The 13,943-nt window shown below is 38.8% G+C and overlaps 1 protein-coding gene across 1 annotated transcript; it reads left to right on the forward strand.

Moving 5' to 3' along the window:
- Window positions 1-3,236: 3,236 nt before the first annotated feature.
- On the forward strand, window positions 3,237-13,494 carry PRKRIP1 (PRKR interacting protein 1). The gene is made up of 6 exons (XM_034420864.3): window positions 3,237-3,430; window positions 4,037-4,115; window positions 5,511-5,611; window positions 9,079-9,164; window positions 11,088-11,155; window positions 12,837-13,494. The coding sequence occupies exons 1-6, from the start codon at window positions 3,314-3,316 to the stop codon at window positions 12,941-12,943; spliced, it is 558 nt and encodes a 185-aa protein (XP_034276755.1). The 5' UTR covers window positions 3,237-3,313; the 3' UTR covers window positions 12,944-13,494.
- The last annotated feature ends 449 nt before the right edge of the window (window positions 13,495-13,943 follow it).

The following is a 13,943-nucleotide window of genomic DNA, read 5'->3' on the forward strand; positions in this document are numbered from 1 at the left end:
TGAATCACTGCAGTTGTTAAATCAGTGCACTATAGACACATTCACAAGAACCCTTATTAAACTATGTACACATTTGTTAATTTTGATCAAATTCTCTTGGAAATTATTAGAAATATTTAGAAATTATTAGTAATATTAGAAATATTTGGAGTGGCATCTACTGTCAGCATCTTCTCCAGATATTTTTATAAACAACAAAACAACAACTTATAAAACTGGGGGAAAATACAATAATTTCTCAACTAAATTAAGAGGGGAAAGTCTACATTGTCAGCATTGAAACTGACATGGGACTTAAATTATTCTATTTAGCCTTTTTTATTCTCTATTATAGGAGATATCTATGGCAACAAAAAGTCATAAGTGGTCTGGTAGTTCCTTTTCTAATTCACAAATTAAAAGCTTATGTTTTTAAACAAAATTTTGTTAATCATAAAAGTTGCTACAAGACTCCTGATTTTTCTCTCATTTATTTATTGCAAAGGGGTCATTTGCATTAAGAAATGGATTGTCTGTGGTTTTTCTTCAGATCTAAATGGTCACAAAATAAAGGGACTGTTTTCAGAAAATATATTCAATCAAATTAAAATAACTGCTGAATATTGTAGAAATGCACTAGTGCCATCTCATGGGGAAAAATGGGATTGTAAATTATGTAAATATCTATGGAGATTCTCAGTCATCCAGGTCACAGGTTTGTCCCAAAGGTGTTTTCAAGAGGCAGCTGGACTTTCTGGTTTTTCTTTGAAGACGTTTCGCTTCTCATCCAAGAAGCTTCTTCAGCTCTGTAAATTATGTACTTTCAGTCCCTAATACTTGTAATAAAAATACATAATGCAGCTGTTCTGTCTGTCCCCTTTTATAATACAGTAGAATCAGTCCTGTTTTTAGCAAGATGGCAGCAAGATAGCAGGCAACCTGGGCAATGGGTGAACTTCAACTTCCAGAATTCCTCAGCCACGTAACCCACGCAAGTAAAACAAGATCTAATTTGGTGTACAGTAAGGGCTACAAAGGATTGCAGTAGAATCTGTTGCTCTTTCTCCTTACTGTAAATCTAGTACCGGTATGGTTTTCAGAACTTCAGTTTGTAGAGTTTGGCAAGAGGGTCTTAAGACAAAATCAAAAAGGAACAATGACATCTACTTGGCATCTACCTCAGTTTACATTTTACCAGGCAAAGACATACCAAGACCAGATTAAACTCTGTGTAGATCCTAGACATCTCTATTTTGTATGATCTTTATGCCATCCCTTCAAGGCCAGGAAACAGACATCAGATATGCACTTTACAGGGCATAACAGAATCTGAAAGTGACAAAAAAATTCTCTTCTTATACAAAAGTGGGGCAGCCTCACCTTTTTCATTCATTCTCTCCTTCAGGGCTAAACTGAAGGATTGTGCAAATTGTATGATGCACTGTTGCTCTACTTTCATGACAAAGGATGTGACAGATTTGAGGATTTGGCTATAATGTGCAGACAGCCATTGCACAAAACAGGAAATGATTTGTTGGTGGAACTGGGCCCGATTTCAGCGTAGATCATTCAAGTAACAGGTTCTAATGATTCTTTCCCATCACAGATCAATTTATTCTAGAGATGCATGTGCCAGAGTAACCAATTTAGTTTCATAATAATAATAATAATAATAATAATAATAATAATAATAATAATAATAATAATTTTATTTCTATACCGCCCTTCTCCCGAAGGACTCAGGGCAGTGTACAGCCTATTAAAAGCACAAAGACAGACATCAATTAAAAATAATTAAAATTATTAGTTTCGGCTCAAATTTAAAACCCCCAAAATTTAAAACTCCTAATTTAAAATCATTACATTGATAGCCCGGCCTGGCGGAACAGCAGGGTCTTGAGGGCACAGCAAAATACACGGAGGTCAGAGATCTTACGCATTTCCGGGGGCAGTTCATTCCACAGGGCAGGGGCTCCCACAGAGAAGGCCCTCCCCCTGGGTGTCGCCAGCCGACATAACTTGACCGATGGCACCCTGAGGAGACCCTCTCTGTGGGAGCGGACTGGCCGGTGGGAGGCTATTGGTGGCAGAAGTCGGTCTCGAAGGTACCCGGGTCCTATGCCATGGAGCGCTTTAAAGGTGGTAACCAGCACCTTGAATCGCACCCGGAAGACCACTGGGAGCCAGTGCAGCTTGCGCACGAGGGATGTCACGTGGGCATAATGGGTTGCGCCCATAACCACCCACGCGGCCGCATTCTGGGCCAGTTGGAGCCTCCGAGTGCTCTTCAAGGGGAGCCCCATGTAGAGAGCATTACAGTAGTCCAGCCGGGAGGTGACAAGGGCGTGAGTGACCGTGCGCAAGGCGTCCCGGTTATTATTATTATTATTATTATTATTATTATTATTCAAATATTTATTATTTTGGAAACTGGATCAAGCACTCTAAAATAGATGCTTTTAAGCAAAAAAAAAAAAAAACTCTGGCAGAGTTTGCACCTTACACAATTATAAATGAAGGCTCTCCACTCTGAATTTTCTAGGACAAACCCTAACCCTCCAGAATTTGTTGTTTATTCTGCAGAAAACTCAACTCATTGCAGACTAAAATGAAATCATACACAGTGGTGTCTCACATATTCGCCTACTGCAATTCACTACAATCAAAGCATAAACACAGGAACTCACTCTTAAGAGATTTAAACTTTGAATGCTCAATCTTTTCCGCCTGTTTTTCTAAGTCAACAGGTATTCTGTTGCCCTTGTGGTAGGCAGCTACACAGACCTATGTTAACAAAATGATTCTCTTATATCTGAAAACCACCGGATCCTTTTCTTAACCAATTTCAAAGCTCCCATCAAGTGAACAAATTCAGTATGTAAATAAACGAATAAAATGTACATTAGACCCGCGATCGATATAACTTAATTCTACGTGGACAAGCGTGTTTACTGAACAGGGAAATATTTAGAAGCTGGTTGGATTATCCCCAAATGCAATTATTAGCGTTCTCGTTGTCATAGCTATAAACGAGACGCTTATAATAAACAGAATTAGAAGAAGCCGCGAGGAATCCTGGGAAACCCATTAGGCTTTCCATTCGCTTCAGGAGAGACACGCCTCCTCAGGTTTCCCGCCCTCATTAATATTAAAGAAAGTAAGGGCTCGCTCTTCCTATGAAAGGAAGAGTAGTAGGGGGGAAAGAGGCGGGAACGTCACTATCCCCGCCTTCTTCCGCCTCCGCAGACCGAGTCTGTGTGACCGTCGCCCTCCGTGACGTCATCGGTCGGGGCCGCGGCCTTTTGCACAAGGGGGAGGGAAACTTGGGAGTAGGATGGCGGCGGGGCCGACGCGGCCCCCTCGGCCCCGGAAGGAGCCGCAGCCGCTGGTCATTCCCCGGAGTGCCGCAGAGGAGCAGCGCCTCAAGCTAGAGAGGCTAATGAGAAATCCGGTGAGGGGGCGGGGTATGTGTTGGTGGGCGTGGCTACTTCCCCTTGGCTCTCCCCAGCTTTTTGGCGGTTGAGAAATGAGACCTGGCTGCTTTCATTCCCCCAGCTGAGGGCACTTGGGTCCTTGTTACAATCATCGAACTAGGGGGCTGAAGAGGGAGATTTCTCCCCGTCATCCAAATCAGTCCTGGGGTTTTTTTCCTCAAGTTTGTGGCTTGGCATCCTCTCCTTCAGCTACTTCTATTACGTCCCTGAGTAGAGGAGTTAAGCTTCCCCTTCCTCAGCATAAAGATTAGGGAGCTCAACCAATCTCATTGTACAAATGTTGTGCACTGACAATAAAGATTTGAATTAGTGTCACTGATCCTGATTATTTCGCTGCTGGTTGGTGGAATATAGGATTGGATCTATCAAGGCAGTCTGATGTTTATGCATTCCAGTATTGTGATACTTTGGATCCACAATGTGTAGTCAAGCATGGAATATCTACATGGGTTAAAATCAGTCGTGATTTCTCTCCACTGTTAGAATCTGTATGCAATTTAATTGTAGCTCTAAATAATAACTCCCATTGGAAGCATCAGAGTGTGGCTTATTTTTCACTGCAGGATAAAACAGTTCCAATTCCTGAAAAGCTGAATGAATGGGCACCCCGCCCACCTCCAGAATTTGTCAGAGATGTTATGGGTAAGTTGTGGGGGGGTCTTTTAAGTAGTTTCTTGGGTTTTGTTCGTTACTTTTAGAGAAAAGGAGGAAAAACAGGAGTTTTGAAGAGTAAAATTGATGGTGTCAAGGAAAAGTTTGAAACTTGTTTCAGAGGCAATTTTTGGTCCAATTTTGCACTTTGATATTAGCCTTAACAAACTCTTCAAATTCCTCTGATCCATGGATGTTATTGTAGTGAGATATTTACAACTCTGAATCCCCTGATTCTTAAATAATGTTTCAATTTTATAACTGTAAATGGAGAGATTTTGAACAATGACTTATACCTCTGTTTGTTGTGAGATATTGCAGAGAAAATCTGAGATTTTGGTGGCCAGGGATGTGAATTTATAGTATGATTTTAACAAGGAGCTGCTTTCTCAAAATCTTGCCCTTTACTTAAAAGCAAAGGTAAAGTAACTCTTATGGCATAGATAATGAGAAATGCCTGCACTGTGCACAATCAAAGATATTTGCTGAATAAGATGACTGGGGCTTTGCTTTGCATGATTTACTTGAATGCTTCACGTAATTGATCTTCATATCTAACAAATTTAGGATAAGTTATACAAAATAATTTATAAAATGTGTGAGTTTACATTATTTAATGGACAGTCCTCTACTTGTAACAAACTTAAAACTTTTTCCATTCATCCTTGGGAATATTAACAGTCTTTGTCAAGACAAAGGGTGTTATTACACCAAACCAAGGAACATAACTGATCACATTTGCCCTTTTTAGGTAGAGGAGGGAAATTCATATTAGCAAAATGAAAAATAACTCTCATATTTGCATTTGTATTTAATTTTTCATAAAGTAGCATATGCTTCATAGAAGATCTCATATGAAAAGGTCATAAGGTTCACATGACTGTTTTATTCAGTCTCTAAGTAATTTCAAATTCATAATATGTAATGAATTTATTTTTCTAAGTTGCCATGGGGATTACTGTAGGTGACAATGAATATGGGAACATGTACCATTGGCAGTAGGGTCTAGCAAGTAGAGTGATTATACAAGTGAGCCTAGCCAGGATTTTATTTTTTTTTCTCCTGAATTTTGAGCTCTTTTATAGTTTCAATTATACTTGGTCTGTTATATTGGGGTTATATTGAAATGTTCATGTATTTCCTATGCCAAAATGGTGTTAAACCACATCACTGATTCTTGTCTGTTAGATTTGGGGTAAGATATGTGGAATGAAATAATTTTCATTGTTTCAGATCCAACTTGTTTCTAGTAAATGGTAACAACTTTTCAAAGATTTAAAGAGAGACTTTACCGAACTCAGCTATTTGGGACTCTTAAACTGTTGGAGATTAAGATGGAATATTTTGCTTCAGCCCTATATATTTTTGCCTTTTCTTTTTCGACAGGTTCCAGTGCTGGGGCTGGAAGTGGGGAATTTCATGTCTATCGACATCTTCGGCGGCGGGAATATCAGAGGCAAGATTTTATGGATGCCATGGCTGAGAAGGTAAAATGACTTTCCCTCAAAAGCTTTGATATTGATTACCTCGAGAATCCTTGCTGTTCTGTAAACTACAAAAAGGTCTACTTTCTCCCCTCTCTCCCCTTCCTTCTTTGATTCTCTCCAAGAACAAAATATTAAAAAGTGATGCAGGTGTTTGTACGTTTTCTTTCTCTTTCATTTTCCTTTGTTTGCTCTTTTCTTCCCATCAGAAAACTTTACTGATATTTTTTTTCCTTTTTAGCCCATTTTTCCTTCCCTTCAATATGTATTAAACTTATATTTACAAGCTAGTTGTTTCCTGGGTACTCATCTTCTGAGTGTGCAGAAAAATATAGTTCCTTATTTTTGGATGACCATGTTGTTAAATAACACATGTGGCGTTCTATTCCCAATACATCCAGCTATGTGTCTGGGAAGTCCAGAACCAGGACATGAATCAATAACATTTGTATATTCAAAGATACTTTAGGCAAATCCATTTAGCATTATGGTAAATAAGGTGGCTTTTTTGAAATGTGAATTTTTGGTAAATTGTATAAATATACTTTCTTTTTTTTTTATTATTGAAAAGTTTTACAGAAAAAAAGAATTTCCCCCCCCCAATATTCCCCCCCCCTTTCCCACCCTCCCACCCAGATTTCCCAGAGCAAAATACAAGATATTTCAGTTAACAATCATAAGCTAAATTAACCTACCTATCCTCAGACTACTAACTCCCCCCCTGAAACCTTAACTCCACTATAGATAACATAATACTTCTAATACTTAACATTCATTCATAAGCAATTTGATATTTTCTTGTCTGATACTTATTTTGAATATAATCAATCCATCTTCTCCATTCCGATACGTATATTTCTTGTGTATAGTCCTTCAAATACACTGAGATTTTCGCCATTTCTGCTAAATTCGTTACTTTCAGTATCCACTCTTCAATAGTAGGCAAAGAGTCCTTCTTCCAGTATTGCACTACCAACAGCCGAGCTGCTGATATTAAGTTCAAAATCAATTTAGTCTCTAATACTGTACAATCCGTCGTTATACCCAGTAGAAACAATTGAGGAGTAAATTTCAACCTTCTTTTCAAAATGTTCTGCATCACCCACCAAATTTTTATCCAAAATGCCTTGATTTTCTTACAAGTCCACCATATATGATAATAGGTTGCATCATCACATTCACATCTCCAACATTTAGCTTGCAAATTCGAGTACATACATGATAATTTTTTAGGATCTAAGTGCCATCTATAAAACATTTTATAAAAATTCTCTCTCAAATTTTGTGCTCGCGTAAATTTAACATTTCTAACCCAAATCTTTTCCCACATTTCCATCATCACTGGTTCCTGAAAGTTTTGTGCCCATTTTATCATATAATCCTTAACCAATTCCGTTTCTGAATCTATTTCCAATAAAGCATTATACAACCTTTTAATATGCATCTGACTTTGATCTCTAATCTGTTTCACCAGATTTTCCTCATTTTGCGTAACACCAATTTTTTGATCTTCCCTCCATCTAGCTTGAAGCTGACCGTACTGAAACCAAGTGTAAATTATCCCTTCTTCTTTTAATACATCTGAAGATTTCAGTTGCAGCATACCCCTTTCCAAAAGAAGAAGCTCTTTATAAGTAATCACCTCTGTTTTTTGCTCTATACTTATATTTTCTATTGCATGTCTGGGATTTGCCCATACGGGTATCTTATAATTTAGCTTATATTGATACTTTTTCCAGACCCTCAATTTCTTTTTTGTGCTGAGTTTAGGCCATTAAAATTCCAAGATAGGAATTTAGTTGCCATCTTTAGCCTTTCGAAGCCGCATGAGCATCAGCTGAAGATTCTCCTCCACCTTACTCTTCGGCCTAGCCCCCCCCCCCCCCAACTGCTTCTGTTTTCTGGACTTCTTGAGATAAATCTTGAGATTGTTGCATTTTTGATTGTTGTTCTTGAAGTTTATAAGTTGATCAGGTCAGTCGTTGTGCTTATGGCTCTCCCTTCTTAGATGGTTCCAAAGTTGGGGGTAGGCTCCCAAGATCCAGATCTTCTTCCATGATAGTTTGTCCAGCTGCAACCTCCGCATAAGTTTGTATCTGCTTTCCATCTTTTTCTTGTTATCTTGCCAGCCAGGAATTAACCCTGTAGATTTTATCAATTCGGCTTGCCACATCTTCTGGTCTTTCTTTAATTATCTCTGCAATAGCATCAGCACAAATGTCCTTTAAATTTTCCTTGCCCTTTTCTTTCAGGCCTCTCAATCTCAAAGCAAACTCCATGGACCTGTATTGTAACATTACCAATTCATCATCCACTTTCTCTGTTTTGGTCATGACATCTCCCATTTTGCTTTCCAAATTTAAATTGGCTTCATTAATTTCTTCCACTTTCTCATCCAGCTGGATAACAAGTTTTGACAATCCTGATACAGCATAAACAATATCATCTCTTATTTTATTGTGTTTTATTGCAACCACCTCTTTAATTGACTTTATATCCTCCTCCACTTTCTTTAATTTACCTTCCACAAGTATTGTTAAGTTATTCATTGCTGTGGCTTGATTATTCATAGCTTCTTTCATTGCTGTTGCTTGATTATTCATGGCTTCTTTCATAAATTCTTTAAAATCATTAAGAGCAGCCTCCTGACTCTGTGAATCAGCTGGAAGTTGTGCTTTCTGTGTCACCACTGACACAACTGGAGAACTTCCCCCTCCTTTAGCAACTCCTGGCTTAACTTGTTTAGAAGCCATCTTTTTTTTCCTCCTTTTAAAAAGATTTTTTTTTTCCAAAGCCACAAAGTCCCTTGAACAACTTTAAAATGCTTGTAATTTATAGTCTCTAATTTATCAGGCAAAATAGTCTTTTCTCCACAAGATCTCACTTCCCAGCAGCTTTAATCCACTCTCCCAGTGCAAAGTTCTCAATAAGCACTTTCGTTTCTGACTTTCACTTTCAAAACCATAACAAAGGCGCCATCTTCAGCCTCCAGCTCAAAGAAATTCAGTTTGAAACGAAGTAACTCAGGAGTTAAGCTCTGTTACTTTTAAGGCTTGTTCTCCTGTTTCCGCTCTGCCTGCGCTTGTAATCAATCAGACTCACTTTTTGGCAGCAGGATCGGATTGCGGCTTCTGGCTCTGTTTACACAGAGTCGTCCTGGCTTCGGAGCTTCATGGCGGGCTGACTGGGGAGCTCTCATCCTCCAAGCCTCTGGAATTATTCCAGAGGACTTTCGGGAGCTCTACTCTCACCCACCGGCTCTCCTCTCCTTCTTTTCCCGAAGGGGAGGTTTTTCAGCCGCCAGACAACCAATTTGCACTGTCAAAGCGGCTTTTACGAAGTCACAGGACTGGCGGTCTGAGGAGACCGTCCACGAAGCCTGCGGTGCCAACCGGAAGTCCCTGTATAAATATACTTTCATTGAATTGTTTACAATTTCAGATTTAATTTATTGCTTCTATTTCTTTTAGCAAAAATTAGATGAAGAATATCAGAAGAAGCTTGAAAAGAATAAGATGGTTGCAGAAAAACAGACAGCCAAACGTAGAAAGAAGCGGTAAGGTCAAGCTGTTCTTGGTGGCTGATACAGAAACTCTAAAGGGCTTCTGTATTAGCCATAGCAGAACTATTTTTTAATTCCAATTTTTCCATTTAATTTAATAAATTTAATAACTAAATTTGATCTCATGTATTATCTCATTAGTTTCTGCATTGCCCTAATTGAGGGTTATATCATGAGCTTTATATCATGCTTGTCTTTTCTTTATTTTTGACCAGGAATATGAGTTTCTTAAGTTCCAAATTAAACTTGGCTCATCTCCTTCACTTAAAATTAGTAATGAAAACGAAGATGTTAGCAAAAAAAATGACGATTTAAGAACAAAAAGATTTGATGAAAAATACTGTTTTAAAATTGAGGAAAAGGTAAAATGCTACATTTGGGTATTAGTATAACTAATATGAATTGTATGTTATTTCAAAACAACTATGTTAAAACATAAAATGAAATTAAGAAGGATATGCTAAGATGAGAGAAATTACTGTTGCTATTGCTGAGAATTTTTGTGATAAAATGAATATTGCTTAGAACAGTAATGGCTAACCTTTTCCGGACCAAGTGCCCAAAGCGCAAGCACGTGTCCTAACCCCCAAAATGCAATGCGCATGTGATGCACGCGCCCCGCCCCCCACACATGCATGTGCAGCCTCCCACACGTACCCCACACATGCATGGCAGAGGCCTAAAGACCAGCTGGCCGGTGGGACATGCGCACGCATGCACAGCAGAGCTGAACTGGGGCGACGGCTTGCGTGCCCACAGAGAGGGCACTGTGTGCCACCTCTGGCACGTGTGCCATAGGTTCGCTGTCATGGGCTTAGAATCATGTTTTTGTTTTAATACCTATTTGGACAACTGATATACCATTTAAGCAATGGCAGAAAGATACATCTTAGTTTTTAAGGGAAAAAGGCAAGGATTAAATATGAAGTGTTCTAAAATGCAAAGGAACAAGGAGGATTGGGGCTGACTGATTCAAAACGGTATTTTGCAATCTTCTCTGGTTTGGATGAAAGAGTGGATGATGCTGAGAAAAAAAAAGAATTCTGAGAGAAAAAGAAAGGCATGGCTGAAGATTTTGATAGCATGGATTTCTGTGATACAATAAAGTTAAATTTAATGTAGCTTTTAAAAATCACTATAATAGAAGTGTCTTGTTGAGAATATGGAAAATCCAAATTGTGTCCGAAAATGCCTTTATCAGTCTCAGTCTAAGAAGGTTTTTATAGGAAAGAGCTGGCAAAGTGAGATAGTTAACCTAGTGAGAGTTGTTACAAGAGCAAGGTGAAAATAAGACGAAATCAAGAAATCAATTGACTACGGAAGAATTTATTTTTCAATGATTTTATATGCACTTAAAGAGAAAGATTTAAGGTAGATAACAAGACGTTTGGAATTGAATAGCACAAGACATAAGTTGAACTTGGTACAGATGATGATCATGAAATTGAAGTGGAAGATAATGTTGAAATGAGCTAAGAACTTTGGACATGATATATTGATGGAACAATGGGAAAATATGTGGCTGAAAGGATTGAAATTTATATTATGCTATCATTTAAAAGAGATGATACAAATTATGTGATGCAATTCATATATTTATCTGTAGGTGGCCACAGATCTTTCCAAGCTACTGGAAACAGCAGTTTATTTATAGCCCAGTTTTCCCAGTCCAGCATCATGTAAAGAATAAGATGAATAAGATAAACCCAATATTTTGGATTTTGAGCCAGAGTAAAAGAGATGGAAAATATTTAAGAGCTATTTTCATCTATTTCAATTAAATAGGAATTTCTTTGCAAATTAAAGGTTATATTTAAACCTTACATCTTTACTAAGATTGGAGTAAAAAAAACTGCAAAGTGTGAAAAGAGTTGTCCATTTAATCAGTATTTAATTTCTCTCTTGCTTTTTTTGCAGTCAGAAATTGAAAGAGAAGAAATTGCTGGCAAAGAAAAATAAAGTTGAGCAAAAGAATGAAGATGCAGGTAACTCAAAAAGTTGTAATCTTGAGGTCAGCCTAAAAGAAAATGTATTTTGTCAATCCCAGAAAGCCCATTTCTGTCCAATTCAGCAGAAATTGTATGTCTGCAGGAACAACATGCCACATAAATTAGTGTGGGTGTCTTTTAAAGTGGCCTTCCCCAGCCAAGAGCCCTGTTCAGGTAGTCCTCAATTTAGGACTGTAATGGAGCCTGCCCAATACAGTTGCAAGTGGTGATAGTCATTAAGCAAGATTGCCTCACTTAACAATACTCCACTCATTGCTCTCCCTGATGTGGTTGTTAAACGCAGCAGGAATGACAGAGGCTGGGGAGGCATAGCACAGGCCCAGGTCTGCATTCCCGGGCCTCCCAAGGCCTCCTGCACTTCCTAACGCACCTCATGATCCACTTCCTGCCCTTCAGGGTCCTATGAGCCTGCTCCCCGTTCCCCTATTGGGTCCCTGCTGGCCTTGGGCCTGCTTCCCACTCCACTGGGCCCCAAAACCTCCTTGCTTACCTTTTATAGATCTCCAGAGTTCAGGAGGTTGGGTTAAGGTAAGGAGGGCAGGCCTTTATGTTGTTGAGCCACATGGTATAATCCTGGAAGCTATTTTCCAAGAAGCTGAAGCTGAAAAATGGGGCCGTTTCTAGAATTGAACCCTGTGGGCCAACAACAAAATTGCTTGCTTTGTGTTGGTAATGTAAGCTCTTGGCATTCCACAGTGTCAGAACGCAGCAGAACTCCCATTAGTGAAGCAAAGCAAGGCATTCTATTGTTGGGCTGCATGGTGCACCTCCATTTTCTGAACGGCCACAATTCACTGCAGCCTGGTAGTTGCTTCCATTTCTCCCAATGAGGGAAAGAAGGCAAAGTGATCATGGAAATATAATTCCATTAAGATCGTAAGAACTGCAGTTCATGTTTGCAGCTTGAAGCAGCAGAAGAAAAATATTTTCCATAATATGAAAAGTAGGCTGTTCATTCACACAAGAAGAACATATTTACATGATGTTGTCTGGTGGTAGAGCTAGGGAGATAGGAGGTTCCCCTCCCTCTGTGGATACAGCAAGGGGGAAAAGAACAGTTCTTTATTAACTCATTCTTCCCTAACCTGATGCCCTTGGAAGAGATAGGACTAACTCCCAGAAGTCCAGCTGCCAGGAAGGGGAGGGAGATTGACTACATCCAAGCCTGCCAATTTGAGGAAGAAAGACTAATCCAATTTGAGGAAGACTGGGGACTAGATCTAAGAAGTCTGCAGAGGTTTCCAGTATTTTTACATTATTATTATTATTATTATTATTATTATTATTATTATTAGTTAATCTTTAGTGAGATTAAGCTGTTCCGAGTAAGGTGGTGGTGGTGGTGGTGGTGGTGGTGGTGGTTGTTATTATTAATTAAATTTCTACTCTTCCCATCTTAAATAAGTGATTCTGGATGGTTTACAGCAACATAATAAAACCAGAAGCCTAAATGGTTAACGAGGTAGTCAAGCCACTGCCACCTCCAGGGTGGCATCATAATCTTAGACTAACATAAAAAGAACAGCCTTTTCTTCTTTCAGATGCAATCTGTTTCTGAATGTAAAATTCTGCTTGGTTCTGATGGTAATGAATGCCAGTATATTAAACTTCCATAACTTTAATCAGACCTTCTTTTCTCTTATACTTGCATTTGTAGCTGCGGATTCTGATCATTCCCCCAAACAGCAGACCAGTGAAGATGAAACTTCCGAGGAAGAAGAGAAAGATGATGGGAAGGAACCCAACTTTGTGATGAAGAGATGATGGTCTTGCTGCTGCTCTACTGTAGTTAATAGCCAGCTAGCATTGAGCTAAAACTGAATTGAACAAGAGGGGTTTTCTGCTCTTTTGGACTTCATTGTGGCACTGTTGATATGGCCATAACAGTCCCATGGAATATCATTGCTGGATCCAAATCTAATGAAAGTTGATTTCAAACTTTCTTGTATAACTGCTGTGCAGGGTTTCAGGGAAAAGTGTCAGCATCATGTAACTCTAATTCCTCTGCTATTGCTCCAAAGTGACATTTCTTCATCAGCTTATGTCTGTAAGCAGATCTTCTCCTGAGAGACTTAAATATACAAAATGGAAAATGTGGCTGGAAAATGGACTTGACTTTGAGGCAGGAAATAGTCTCTATTTCCTGGAGGAAAAAAAGTTAATTTTTTGAGGAGTCTCTATTAAATTAGCCTTTATTCCTTGCATTTCTGCTGCAAGATAAGATTTCCCAACAACTAAGAAGATCTAGTGTTTCACTTCAAAAGTGTGTTGTTCATTTTTATTATAAACATTTCTGAATAAAAGAGGACATCCAAGTGTTTTTGTTTTCCTGCCTCTGAAGGATACACACTGTGCATTTGGACTTTTCATCCATGAATTTGCCTGCCAAAAACATAAAGCCATTTAAGATAAATAGATCTTCCATATTCACTGCACTATACATTTGAGCACCGTTAAGTAACAGTTCATGAGTTTCCTAGGGTTATTTGGCTGATCAGTGTGGGAAAAAAGATACTCAAACATTTCATTCTCAGTTTTTAATTTTGGTATAATCTTTAAATGGGTCTTCCGTCTTGAAATACAATTGCCACATTCCTATACAGTGGTAAATCAACTATGTTTATATACATGGTCTGCCACAGTGGTGAAATCCTATTTTTTTTACTACCGGTTCTGTGGGCATGGCTTGGTGGGTGTGGTGTGGCAGGGGAAGGATACTGCAAAATCTCCATTCCCACCCCACTCCTGGGGGAAGGATATTGCA

This window comes from Pantherophis guttatus, chromosome 1 (assembly GCF_059756535.1).
Source record: "Pantherophis guttatus breed Tessera chromosome 1, ASM5975653v1, whole genome shotgun sequence".
NCBI lineage: Eukaryota > Metazoa > Chordata > Lepidosauria > Squamata > Colubridae > Pantherophis > Pantherophis guttatus.

Bases quoted from the DNA above. Each gene is read 5' to 3' on its own strand.
- PRKRIP1 (XM_034420864.3), top strand. From the start codon at position 3,314: ATGGCGGCGGGGCCGACGCGGCCCCCTCGGCCCCGGAAGGAGCCGCAG. The intron at 4,116-5,510 runs GTAAGTTGTGGG...CTTTTTCGACAG, and splicing joins ATTTGTCAGAGATGTTATGG to GTTCCAGTGCTGGGGCTGGA. The intron at 9,165-11,087 runs GTAAGGTCAAGC...CTTTTTTTGCAG, and splicing joins GCCAAACGTAGAAAGAAGCG to TCAGAAATTGAAAGAGAAGA.